Raw genomic sequence first — 13,029 nt, 5'->3', positions numbered from 1 at the left:
CTGTCCCTCATCTCCTTCCGCCTTCTTCAGACTGTGCGGCTTCATGGCCGTGGCATGCGATAAGGGATCAGCTGACGCCGCACAGTCTGCAGCGGGTGTAAGGACCCGAGTGCGAGAGGCGAACATATGTGCTGCGCCAGGCCATGAATCACAGCCCCGCAGTGTTTTAACAATGTTAAGACACCGCGGGGCTGGGATTCATGGTCATCGCGAACCGCAGCGGCCGACATTAAATGAGGTCAGAAGATGGGCAGCGCTAACAGCGCTAGGCCAGGGGATAACACGACAGCGCAGACTCCTGTACAGCAAATAACAATGCTCAGGAGGCTGCACCCAGCACCAAGGTGGGATTCTTGACATCTGTGCTGCGTCTCATTACAAAGGGAACTCGCGCCTCCAACACAGTTTGACTGTATAAAGGGCTAAATGTTATACGTGTTTCATTCAGCGTGTGCAAGGAGCAAAATTAAAAGAGCAACCTTTGACTTGTGCAGCACTACTGCTGCATAAGCTGTGGCTCTTCTACTTTGTAACCCCTGAGGGGGGGTTAAAGGTTACCTTTGAAATTGGTTCAAGTAGGCTTCGGCCTACACTCTGCTCCCCCTGCAGAGCCCGGGCTCCAACACCGCCAGTTGGGGCCCGGTACTGCTAGCTGCACAGAGCCAAACACCAGCCAATGTGTCAGTGGGGTTCAGCACCGCCAGCTGTTCCCCTGCTGTGCAGCCGGCAACGTGTCCTGCAACAGCCACGCAGGCACAACAGACCCAAAGCTGCCGCCAGTGCAGGCTTCGGCCTACACTCTGCTCCATCTCCTCCTCCTGCTGACCCCGGGCTCTAACACCGCCAGTTGGGGCCCGGTACTGCTAGCTGCACAGAGAAAAACACCAGCCAATGTGTCAGTGGAGTTCAGCACCGCCAGCTGTTCCCCTGCTGTGCAGCCGGCATCGTGTCCTGCAAAAGCCACGCAGACACAAGAACTGAAATTGAAGGGAACCTGTCCCCCCTCCCCCAGGCGTTTGTACGTTTTTAAGGCCACCTTGTACAGCGGTAATGCTGCATGTGTGCAAGGTGGCTCATAAACGTATTCTCCTCGCACATGTGGAACTGAAAACACGTCTGAAATGTGTCCTCTGTGTGACATTTAACCGTCCCGGGGGTGTGACTTTCCTTTGTAATGACACGCTGCAACGCCCTTGGTAGCGCTGCCCGTCTTCTGGCATCATTGTTTGGCTGCCTGCGCCTCTGCGGCCGCCCTGACCCACACAACGCCCCTCGGTGTCTTATTTCTTGGGACTGCGAGGGTGTGATTGATGGGCATGAGCAGTGCATCACTTCGCCTGTCCCTCATCTCCTTCCGCCTTCTTCAGACTGTGCGGCTTCATGGCCGTGGCATGCGATAAGGGATCAGCTGACGCCGCACAGTCTGCAGCGGGTGTAAGGACCCGAGTGCGAGAGGCGAACATATGTGCTGCGCCAGGCCATGAATCACAGCCCCGCAGTGTTTTAACAATGTTAAGACACCGCGGGGCTGGGATTCATGGTCATCGCGAACCGCAGCGGCCGACATTAAATGAGGTCAGAAGATGGGCAGCGCTAACAGCGCTAGGCCAGGGGATAACACGACAGCGCAGACTCCTGTACAGCAAATAACAATGCTCAGGAGGCTGCACCCAGCACCAAGGTGGGATTCTTGACATCTGTGCTGCGTCTCATTACAAAGGGAACTCGCGCCTCCAACACAGTTTGACTGTATAAAGGGCTAAATGTTATACGTGTTTCATTCAGCGTGTGCAAGGAGCAAAATTAAAAGAGCAACCTTTGACTTGTGCAGCACTACTGCTGCATAAGCTGTGGCTCTTCTACTTTGTAACCCCTGAGGGGGGGTTAAAGGTTACCTTTGAAATTGGTTCAAGTAGGCTTCGGCCTACACTCTGCTCCCCCTGCAGAGCCCGGGCTCCAACACCGCCAGTTGGGGCCCGGTACTGCTAGCTGCACAGAGCCAAACACCAGCCAATGTGTCAGTGGGGTTCAGCACCGCCAGCTGTTCCCCTGCTGTGCAGCCGGCAACGTGTCCTGCAACTGCCACGCAGGCACAACAGACCCAAAGCTGCCGCCAGTGCAGGCTTCGGCCTACACTCTGCTCCATCTCCTCCTCCTGCTGACCCCGGGCTCTAACACCGCCAGTTGGGGCCCGGTACTGCTAGCTGCACAGAGAAAAACACCAGCCAATGTGTCAGTGGGGTTCAGCACCGCCAGCTGTTCCCCTGCTGTGCAGCCGGCATCGTGTCCTGCAAAAGCCACGCAGACACAAGAACTGAAATTGAAGGGAACCTGTCCCCCCTCCCCCAGGCGTTTGTACGTTTTTAAGGCCACCTTGTACAGCGGTAATGCTGCATGTGTGCAAGGTGGCTCATAAACGTATTCTCCTCGCACATGTGGAACTGAAAACACGTCTGAAATGTGTCCTCTGTGTGACCATTTAACCGTCCCGGGGGTGTGACTTTCCTTTGTAATGACAGGCTGCAACCCCCTTGGTAGCGCTGTCCGTCTTCTGGCATCATTGTTTGGCTGCCTGCGCCTCTGCGGCCGCCCTGACCCACACAACGCCCCTCGGTGTCTTATTTCTTGGGACTGCGAGGGTGTGATTGATGGGCATGAGCAGTGCATCAGTTCGCCTGTCCCTCATCTCCTTCCGCCTTCTTCAGACTGTGCGGCTTCATGGCCGTGGCATGCGATAAGGGATCAGCTGACGCCGCACAGTCTGCAGCGGGTGTAAGGACCCGAGTGCGAGAGGCGAACATATGTGCTGCGCCAGGCCATGAATCACAGCCCCGCAGTGTTTTAACAATGTTAAGACACCGCGGGGCTGGGATTCATGGTCATCGCGAACCGCAGCAGCCGACATTAAATGAGGTCAGAAGATGGGCAGCGCTAACAGCGCTAGGCCAGGGGATAACACGACAGCGCAGACTCCTGTACAGCAAATAACAACGCTCAGGAGGCTGCACCCAGCACCAAGGTGGGATTCTTGACATCTGTGCTGCGTCTCATTACAAAGGGAACTCGCGCCTCCAACACAGTTTGACTGTATAAAGGGCTAAATGTTATACGTGTTTCATTCAGCGTGTGCAAGGAGCAAAATTAAAAGAGCAACCTTTGACTTGTGCAGCACTACTGCTGCATAAGCTGTGGCTCTTCTACTTTGTAACCCCTGAGGGGGGGTTAAAGGTTACCTTTGAAATTGGTTCAAGTAGGCTTCGGCCTACACTCTGCTCCCCCTGCAGAGCCCGGGCTCCAACACCGCCAGTTGGGGCCCGGTACTGCTAGCTGCACAGAGCCAAACACCAGCCAATGTGTCAGTGGGGTTCAGCACCGCCAGCTGTTCCCCTGCTGTGCAGCCGGCAACGTGTCCTGCAACTGCCACGCAGGCACAACAGACCCAAAGCTGCCGCCAGTGCAGGCTTCAGCCTACACTCTGCTCCATCTCCTCCTCCTGCTGACCCCGGGCTCTAACACCGCCAGTTGGGGCCCGGTACTGCTAGCTGCACAGAGAAAAACACCAGCCAATGTGTCAGTGGGGTTCAGCACCGCCAGCTGTTCCCCTGCTGTGCAGCCGGCATCGTGTCCTGCAAAAGCCACGCAGACACAAGAACTGAAATTGAAGGGAACCTGTCCCCCCTCCCCCAGGCGTTTGTACGTTTTTAAGGCCACCTTGTACAGCGGTAATGCTTCATGTGTGCAAGGTGGCTCATAAACGTATTCTCCTCGCACATGTGGAACTGAAAACACGTCTGAAATGTGTCCTCTGTGTGACCATTTAACCGTCCCGGGGGTGTGACTTTCCTTTGTAATGACAGGCTGCAACCCCCTTGGTAGCGCTGTCCGTCTTCTGGCATCATTGTTTGGCTGCCTGCGCCTCTGCGGCCGCCCTGACCCACACAACGCCCCTCGGTGTCTTATTTCTTGGGACTGCGAGGGTGTGATTGATGGGCATGAGCAGTGCATCAGTTCGCCTGTCCTCATCTCCTTCCGCCTTCTTCAGACTGTGCGGCTTCATGGCCGTGGCATGCGATAAGGGATCAGCTGACGCCGCACAGTCTGCAGCGGGTGTAAGGACCCGAGTGCGAGAGGCGAACATATGTGCTGCGCCAGGCCATGAATCACAGCCCCGCAGTGTTTTAACAATGTTAAGACACCGCGGGGCTGGGATTCATGGTCATCGCGAACCGCAGCAGCCGACATTAAATGAGGTCAGAAGATGGGCAGCGCTAACAGCGCTAGGCCAGGGGATAACACGACAGCGCAGACTCCTGTACAGCAAATAACAACGCTCAGGAGGCTGCACCCAGCACCAAGGTGGGATTCTTGACATCTGTGCTGCGTCTCATTACAAAGGGAACTCGCGCCTCCAACACAGTTTGACTGTATAAAGGGCTAAATGTTATACGTGTTTCATTCAGCGTGTGCAAGGAGCAAAATTAAAAGAGCAACCTTTGACTTGTGCAGCACTACTGCTGCATAAGCTGTGGCTCTTCTACTTTGTAACCCCTGAGGGGGGGTTAAAGGTTACCTTTGAAATTGGTTCAAGTAGGCTTCGGCCTACACTCTGCTCCCCCTGCAGAGCACGGGCTCCAACACCGCCAGTTGGGGCCCGGTACAGCTAGCTGCACAGAGCCAAACACCAGCCAATGTGTCAGTGGGGTTCAGCACCGCCAGCTGTTCCCCTGCTGTGCAGCCGGCAACGTGTCCTGCAACAGCCACGCAGGCACAACAGACCCAAAGCTGCCGCCAGTGCAGGCTTCGGCCTACACTCTGCTCCATCTCCTCCTCCTGCTGACCCCGGGCTCTAACACCGCCAGTTGGGGCCCGGTACTGCTAGCTGCACAGAGAAAAACACCAGCCAATGTGTCAGTGGGGTTCAGCACCGCCAGCTGTTCCCCTGCTGTGCAGCCGGCATCGTGTCCTGCAAAAGCCACGCAGACACTTGCTCTTGTACCTTCTGCTCCCCATCCTGGTTCCAGTACCGTCAGCTGGTTCCGGGCAGAGCCTTTGGCTTAGGTGCCTCCCTCTGGGTATCCGAGTTCCACCAACGTCAGGTGGTCCTTGGTAGTGCTTTCAGGCACGGGTACCTCCTGCTTAGTAACCGGGTTCCAGTAACGTCAGCTGGTCCTCGGTAGTTCCATTGGCTCTTGGACCTTCGGCTACCCATCCAGGTTCCAGCACCGTCAGCTGGTTCTCGGCACTGTCTTTTGCTCTTGTACCTTCTGCTCCCCATCCTGGTTCCAGTACCGTCAGCTGGTTCCGGGCAGAGCCTTTGGCTTAGGTGCCTCCCTCTGGGTATCCGAGTTCCACCAACGTCAGGTGGTCCTTGGTAGTGCTTTCAGGCACGGGTACCTCCTGCTTAGTAACCGGGTTCCAGTAACGTCAGCTGGTCCTCGGTAGTTCCATTGGCTCTTGGACCTTCGGGTAGCCATCCGAGTTCCAGTTCCATCAGCTGGTTCTCGGCATTTTCTCAGCCTTCTTGTACCTTCTGCTACATTTCCAAGTTCAAGAGACTAAACACGATGACCCGGAAGACCACCCCTAAGATGACGACGACACCAGAGACGACAACCACCGTGATGACGACGACCCTGGAGACGATGACCCTGAAGACCACCCCGATGACGACGACCCCGGAGACGACGACCCTGAAGACCACCCCGATGACGACGACCCCGGAGACGACGACGACCTGGAAGACCGAGAAGCAGAAGAACAAGAGGCTGCAGAACAAAGAGCAGAAGAACATTAAGCATAACACTAAATATCAGAGCAAAAAATATGATCTAAATTATAAGCAGAAGAAGACTAAGCAGTGTATGGGGGTGAGTCCGTTCCTCCTCGTGGTGCCCCTGGATAAAGCCTGATGCTGCAGGCCAAACTGAACGCGGACAAATGTAACTGTTTTGTGACAGGCAGAACGGAAGGTGTAATCTTCAAACTTTTATAGATAACAACTACGGGAATGCCTGTCACAAATAAGAATATGATGAAGAAGTAGAATATGATGAAGATAATAGTAAAATAAAAAGAATATGAACAATGTAACCAAAAAAATAATAGGTAGAAGATGAAGAAGAAGATGAATAAGGTGAAGAAGTTGATGTCAAAGAAGCTGATGATGAGGATAATGAAGAAGAAAGTGTGGGAGAAGTAAAAAAGAAGGTGAAGGGCGTGGAAGTAGTGAAACATCAATATCTGACAAAATAAAAAAAAAATTAACATAGTCAAAATCTTTCTACCGCCGAACGTCATAAAAAAAACAAAATCCTGCTATTCTATTACATTGGGCTACACCTCTGTGCCTTTAATGTCTCCGCCACGTCCCCCAATACATCCTACATTATTCTTAGTTGTTTTCCTTCATGTAGAATGAACCTACAAGTTTATAAAGGGTTTATTTTAATTCCGATATTTTCGTCCCATTGACTTGCATTGGGATCGGGTATCGGTATCGGATTAGATCCGATATTTTGACGGTATCGGCCGATACTTTCCGATACCGATACTTTCCGATATCGGAAAGTATCGCTCAACATTACTCAACACCTTTCTTCCCTTCTTCTGAGATGCATTTAACTCATTATGGCCAGTTGTACTGTTATGATCTGGTGACCTTGGAGCCGCATGAAACTTTCTCTGGAGTCGGTGGAACCTGTACTGACCGCAAATCCTGAACTAACACCGCAACTAGAAGTAGCCGTGTGGTGTGCCTAACAAAACCCTAGACACCTCGACACAGCCGGAGGACTAAATACCCCTATAGATGGAAATAGGAATGCTACCTTGCCTCAGAGCAGACCCCCAAAGGATAGGCAGCCCCCCACGAATAATGACTGTGAGTAGGAGAAGAATAGACACACGCAGGTAGAAAACAGGATTTAGCAAAAGAGGCCACTCTAGCTAAATAGGAAAGGATAGGACAGATTACTAGGCGGTCAGTATTAAAACCCTTCCAAAAATATCCACAGCAGATAATACAAAAAGTTCCACAATCTAACTAAAGACATGGAATGTATATCTGCCACTCCAGAGAATCCAACAAGACTGAGAAAATACTAACACAATCTAAGCTGGACAAGAAAACACAAAGAATAGCACTGAATTGTGAAGCACACAACATGTGTGCCACAGGAAAAAAAAACCAGACACTTATCTTTGCTGATTTGGCAGAAAGGCAGGAGGAACCAGGCAGAGGTCCTACACCTCCCAACAACAATTGACAACTGGCAAGGACTAATGAATCCTGCACGCCTAAATACCCCAGTCAGAACTGCAATCAGCAGATACACCTGACCAGGACTGCAACTCAGGGGCAACTGCATTACCACCTACAACCACCGGAGGGAGCCCAAAAGCAGAATTCACAACAAGCGCCTGTGTGTTGTAGTACCTCCCTGCTGAGCACCACGGGATAGTCCCCACAACTGTCGTGTATGTTTCTGTTCTCTCTCTCTGTCCCCCAGATGGTATGGATAGGACAAACCCGTATGACGGGGTAGGCCTGGAGTTATTTTATAGGGACCCTAGAGATGCCCCTCTCCCACAATTGCCTCCGTTGTCTTCATTAGGTGTAAAGGTGAGACAGCCAACCTAAAGTTAACTGCCCTGCCGTAGTTCAAAGTAATGCGTAGAGCCTATTACTCCCTCGGCGTTCCGGCCGCCGGCTACGCGCCTCAGAAGGATGTTGCCAATCTTGGGGCACGACTCCTCCTGGTTCTATCTCCTTTGTGCTGTGATCTCATTTCTCACTTCTCCACAATATACTTTGCTTCGTGTCCTTTATTAGGATACCGCCGCAATGAGGTGCAGGCACGGCTCCGTAACAATCTGTCTTGTGCTAGGCCTCTGTCAGGATCCCACCCGACAGGGACCTCCCTGAGTCTTCCCAAGCAACTCTCTCTCTCACTAGATGTTACCTGGGCAAAACCCAGTCAGCTTCTCTCTAACTTCCTATCCGATTCCCAGTTTTACCAGAGTGTGAGGAGCGGCCTAATACATAAAACCTTTTGCTTCCCCGGTGGCCGGAGTGTGAAGTGTAGTGTGTGACTGTGATACTTGGTCAGGTGAACTCCTTTAGTGCCATCAGACGTACCATCACTCCCCCTTGTGGAAGAGCGACAATACTGCAACGACCAGGACTCTGGGGCGCTGCACATACACACTCCTTGTAGATGTTGTCCTTGGTGGGATTTGTATGCAGGACCCAGTGCTGCCTCATTGAATGACATTGATCTGAGTGCTGTCCGTTTTTTAAGGGATAACACTTGGACTGAAAACATGGTTGTGCATATGAGCCCTAGTGCTTAATACCAGGTTTGATGAGAATGCCTTAGAGCCTTAGTATAATCAGCCTTCCACCATTTTTGTACTAAAGGTAACATTTGTAAAACATACCTAAAGCCTGAAGTACACCACTGACCACCGCTGGGCCCCCATGAACATGGTATTCACAGCAGTCTTCTCCTGTGAAGCTATGAGGGCCTGAAACAAAGAAATCAGTAAGTTGATTACTCAGAGACTTTCTTACCATTTTATTGTCCTGCAAAAATTAGAAAATTTAAAAAAATATATGAAAATAATCAGAATGTGTTAGCATTGCTTACATAAGTAATTATCAAATATAATGAACTCCTGGTAGTACTAGGCAAAGGGGATGCATGACTGTAGAAAGTGGGTGACCCTCAAATCCCACAGTTTTTATTATCTAGATTTATATTGATTTTATCTGGCTGGGTGTTTTCCCTTGTACAAACAGTGCAGTTGTGTGACTGGTTGTGTATTACTATTGGGAGGGAGGCTGTTGTGAATTCTGCTTTTGGGCTCCCTCCGGTGGTTGTAGGTGGTAATGCAGTTGCCCCTGAGTTGCAGTCCTGGTCAGGTGTATCTGCTGATTGCAGTTCTGACTGGGGTATTTAGGCGTGCAGGATTCATTAGTCCTTGCCAGTTGTCAATTGTTGTTGGGAGGTGTAGGACCTCTGCCTGGTTCCTCCTGCCTTTCTGCCAAATCTGCAAAAATAAGTGTCTGGTTTTTTTTTTCCTGTGGCACACATGTTGTGTGCTGCACAATTCAGTGCTATTCTTTGTGTTTTCTTGTCCAGCTTAGATTGTGTCAGTATTTTCTCAGTCTTGTTGGATTCTCTGGAGTGGCAGATATACATTCCATGTCTTTAGTTAGATTGTGGAACTTTTTGTATTATCTGCCGTGGATATTTTTGGAAGGGTTTTAATACTGACCGCCTAGTAATCTGTCCTATCCTTTCCTATTTAGCTAGAGTGGCCTCTTTTGCTAAATCCTGTTTTCTACCTGCGTGTGTCTATTCTTCTCCTACTCACAGTCATTATTCGTGGGGGGCTGCCTATCCTTGCCTATCTGCTCTGAAGCAAGGTAGCATTCCTATTTCCATCTATAGGGGTATTTAGTCCTCCGGCTGTGTCGAGGTGTCTAGGGTATTTTAGGCACACCCCACGGCTACTTCTAGTTGCGGTGTTAGTTCAGGATTTGCGGTCAGTACAGGTTCCACCGACTCCAGAGAAAGTTTCATGCGGCTCCAAGGTCACCAGATCATAACAGGAGGCGTTCTGGAAAAATATAACTGTCTCACTGTCTTTTTCTACTACCAGAAGATATGGCAGAAGCATGTGTACAGGCTCAGATAGTATAACACAGGGTTTAGTACCTCACAGAACTGGGCAATTTCACTTCACACATCATGTGCTACTGTAGTGTCACCTAACTCACATGTAGAGGAAAATTTTACCTCAGACATTGTGTGCTTCTCCACATTTCAATTCTGTACTGGTGTAGTGTGGAAATTTTACCTCAGACATTGTGTGTTTCTCCATTTTCTACCTCATGTAGTGTAGCGTCATATACATCACACACAGAGGAAAGTTTTACCTCAGACATTCACTTCTATACTAGTGTAGTGTGGAAGTTTTACCTTAGATATTGCGCTTCTTAATTATCTACCTCCCATAACAGTGCGTTTTTGCCACGTTTTTGTACAGCAATGAATGCTTTTCTGAGCTAAATATATTTTAAGGCTATGTGCACACATTCAGGATTTTTCACGTTTTTTTCGCGTTTTTCCGGCCGTTTTCCGCAGGAAGAAACGCTTAAAAAACTAATACATAAGCATCCCATAAAGCGCATAGCAGTAAAAAACGCAGCATGTTCATTAATTTTGCAGATTTTTCACGTTTTTCCTGCTATTTAATGCATTGGGAAGCTCCGGAAAAAAAACGCGTCAAAAATGCAGAAAAAGTCCGGTTTTGTTCAGGAAAATTCTGCAGAAAATCCTGACGTGTGCACTTTGCCTAAAAAAAGTTCTGTGATGTAATTTCTTGGTTCAACGCCACATTTTTCATGCTGATGCAGTGTGGCATCAGGGTAGGCGGATTAGGGCTGGGTGTCAGTGGAGCGCTCCCTAGGGCAAGGGGTACTCGGTACCGGGTCCTTCGGTTCTCGGCGGGGATGTCACGGTGGCTGACCCGGTCCGTGGCCCTAGGGACGTCCGTTGATAATTGGGGGAAAGGTCTTTAAAGGGATAATGTTCGTGACGCCACCTGTGGTATTCGGTCTGGGTGACCGACGCTGCTTAGGGGTTCGCTGGGGTGATGTAATGGCAGCTAGATGGTATACCTTCCCACAGGTGAAGTGTATCCCCAGGGCTTCCCAGAGTGTAGATGTGAATGGTGTCAGGCGCAGGGAATAACGAAGACACCAGGTTGCAGTCTCTTTACCTTTACTGGAGGCTTCAGTGTCCACAGTCCAGGGTACGGACCACAGGGCAAGTCCGGCCGGTCTGAAGGCAAATCCAGAGTCCCCTTATCCAGGTGGAAATCAGTAGCCTTCCTCTAGCGCCTGGGTGTTGTAGTACCTCCCTGCTGAGCTTCTCGGTAATGTCCTCACAACTATTGGAGAGGTTAAGTCTCTTTCTCTCTGTCCCCCTGATAGATAGGATAGGACAAAACCCGTATGACTGGTGGCCTGAGGCTTTTTACAGGGAACCTACGACACCCTGGCCCCCACAAGTTGCCACCGTGCCTCCTGGGTATAAGGTCGGGCAGCTAACGTGGAATTAACTGTCCTGCCAGTCTCTGAAGTAAAGCGTAGAGATCCTTACTCCCTCTGTATTCTGGCCACCGGGATTCCTGCGCCTCAGAAGGAGGCAGCCTTTCACAGGGCAGAACTCATTCTGGTTTCCTCTCCTTTTGCTATGACACTCACTGCAATACACTTCTCTTCAATATCTCTTTCTTAGGATGCTGCCGCACATGGGGCAGGCGCAGCTCCGTGGACCCTCGTCCTCCTCACACCGTAGTCTGGATCTGGCTGGAGCTCACTCCAGCCAGCTTATGCCAAACTCCATCGGGTTCTGACTGGGTGAAGCCCAGTCAACTTCTAAACTCTCTTTCTAATGAAACCACCAGTTTTACCTAACTGTGAGGAGTGCCCTAATAGATAGAAGCGTAACTCCCCCTGGCGGTCTGGAGTGTGAAGTGTGTTGTGTGGTTTGTGATACCTGGTAAAGAGATCTCCTTTATTGCCTTCAGACGTAATATCACTCCCCCTGGTGGAAGAACGACATTACTGCAACAACCAAGACTCTGGGGCCCTGCACTCCCCCCCCCCCCCCTGTTAAATCCAGTACTCCCGGACTGGGAAAAGAAAACAACAATACATTAGCAAAAACATGCAAAATTTTTGAAATGCTATAAAACAAATTAATATAACTGTGCTTCCCTTTATGGGAGGTGAGAACACTTAAACGTTACAAACAACACATATTTACATTGTGCGTACGCCTTTAAATTAAGTACATAACAATTATTAACTAGCTATGAAACACAATTGCCCGCACAGGTATACTATCTACTAAGTGCAATTACCCTTTAAGGGTGTACTATCAAAAGTGCATCAACATTTTCTTTATTCTTCTACACATGCAGGACTATCTATCAACCCCCACGGGCTCACTGCATTTTCCTTTAATTTACTCACATAAAATCTCAATTTTATTCAAAGTACATCATTTAACATTCTATTCTCAAAATACTTCAAACGTGCTACCAGGAGCTACAGACTCTCACATCTATTCAGCTATTCTCCTACGTACCAGCTCCGCCTAGCTGATGTTCCATGACAAGCTCTCCTTCATTTTACTCAACAGTGCATTATCAACTAACTTTCCAGCTACATAATATTAACCATGTAATACATTAACTCTTTGGTAAACCATCCCTTTAAGGGCGAAATAACATTCAAGTCTTTCAATGAGGTAGTGCAAAGTAATCACATCAGCAACATTCAAGTTTACTTAAAGGTGACGTGACGTGATATGAGGGACCCGTTACGAACCCCCGAACGTTGGTCTTGGGTGGGCTACAAGACGCGTAATCCTGACCCGGAATTCTGTCACACCAACGGGTTTTTCTTCAGGTCTGTAGGGCAAAGCAGTTATTTTTTACAGCACAATCAACAGCAGTTTCTGTTAAGGAGGCAGTCTCTGTAAAAGTCTCCTTTGTAAAACCAGTAGAGAGCACCTTTAAGAAGGTGCAAACTATTTACAAGCAGTTTGTGACCATGCACAGTCCATGATTCCACAGTTCTTTAAAGCAATAATAACTTGTGCAAAACAGGTGCCAACTTGGAATCCTCCTGGAACCGAGGACCCCTTTAAGGCATAACCCTGGACGGGTTTAACCCCTTCCCGACCTTTGACGCAGCGTATGCGTCATGAAAACCTGTGCCAATCCGACCTGTGACGCAGCATATGCGTCATGGCCGGATCGCGCTCCTGCAGGCCGGGTGAAAGGGTTAACTGTAATTTCACCCGGCCTGCAGGGACAGGGGGAGTGGTACTTTAGCCCAGGGGGGGTGGCTTCGCCCCCCGTGGCTACGATCGCTCTGATTGGCTGTTGAAAGTGACGTTTCACTTTCAATCAGAGCGATAGTAATATTTCACCAATGAAAATTGGTGA

At 49.9% G+C, this 13,029-nt stretch overlaps 1 protein-coding gene across 2 annotated transcripts in view; it reads right to left on the bottom strand.

The window, feature by feature from the left end:
- The window catches only part of GTPBP3 (GTP binding protein 3, mitochondrial), a 136,462-nt gene that overhangs the window by 60,879 nt on the left and 62,554 nt on the right, over nt 1-13,029 (bottom strand). The window contains exon 4 of one of the 2 annotated variants that reach the window (XM_077252272.1): nt 8,440-8,526. The exons of the other annotated variant lie outside the window; for it this stretch is intronic. Within the exon in view, the coding sequence (XP_077108387.1) occupies nt 8,440-8,526 (87 nt within the window). The remainder of the gene's footprint in view (nt 1-8,439; nt 8,527-13,029) is intronic. 2 annotated transcript variants of the gene reach the window in all.

Source organism: Ranitomeya variabilis, chromosome 1 (genome assembly GCF_051348905.1).
Source record: "Ranitomeya variabilis isolate aRanVar5 chromosome 1, aRanVar5.hap1, whole genome shotgun sequence".
In the NCBI taxonomy this organism is placed as follows: Eukaryota; Metazoa; Chordata; class Amphibia; order Anura; family Dendrobatidae; genus Ranitomeya; species Ranitomeya variabilis.
The sequence above is the reverse complement of the archived record's forward strand: the minus strand, read 5'-3'. Positions and strand labels throughout refer to the sequence as shown.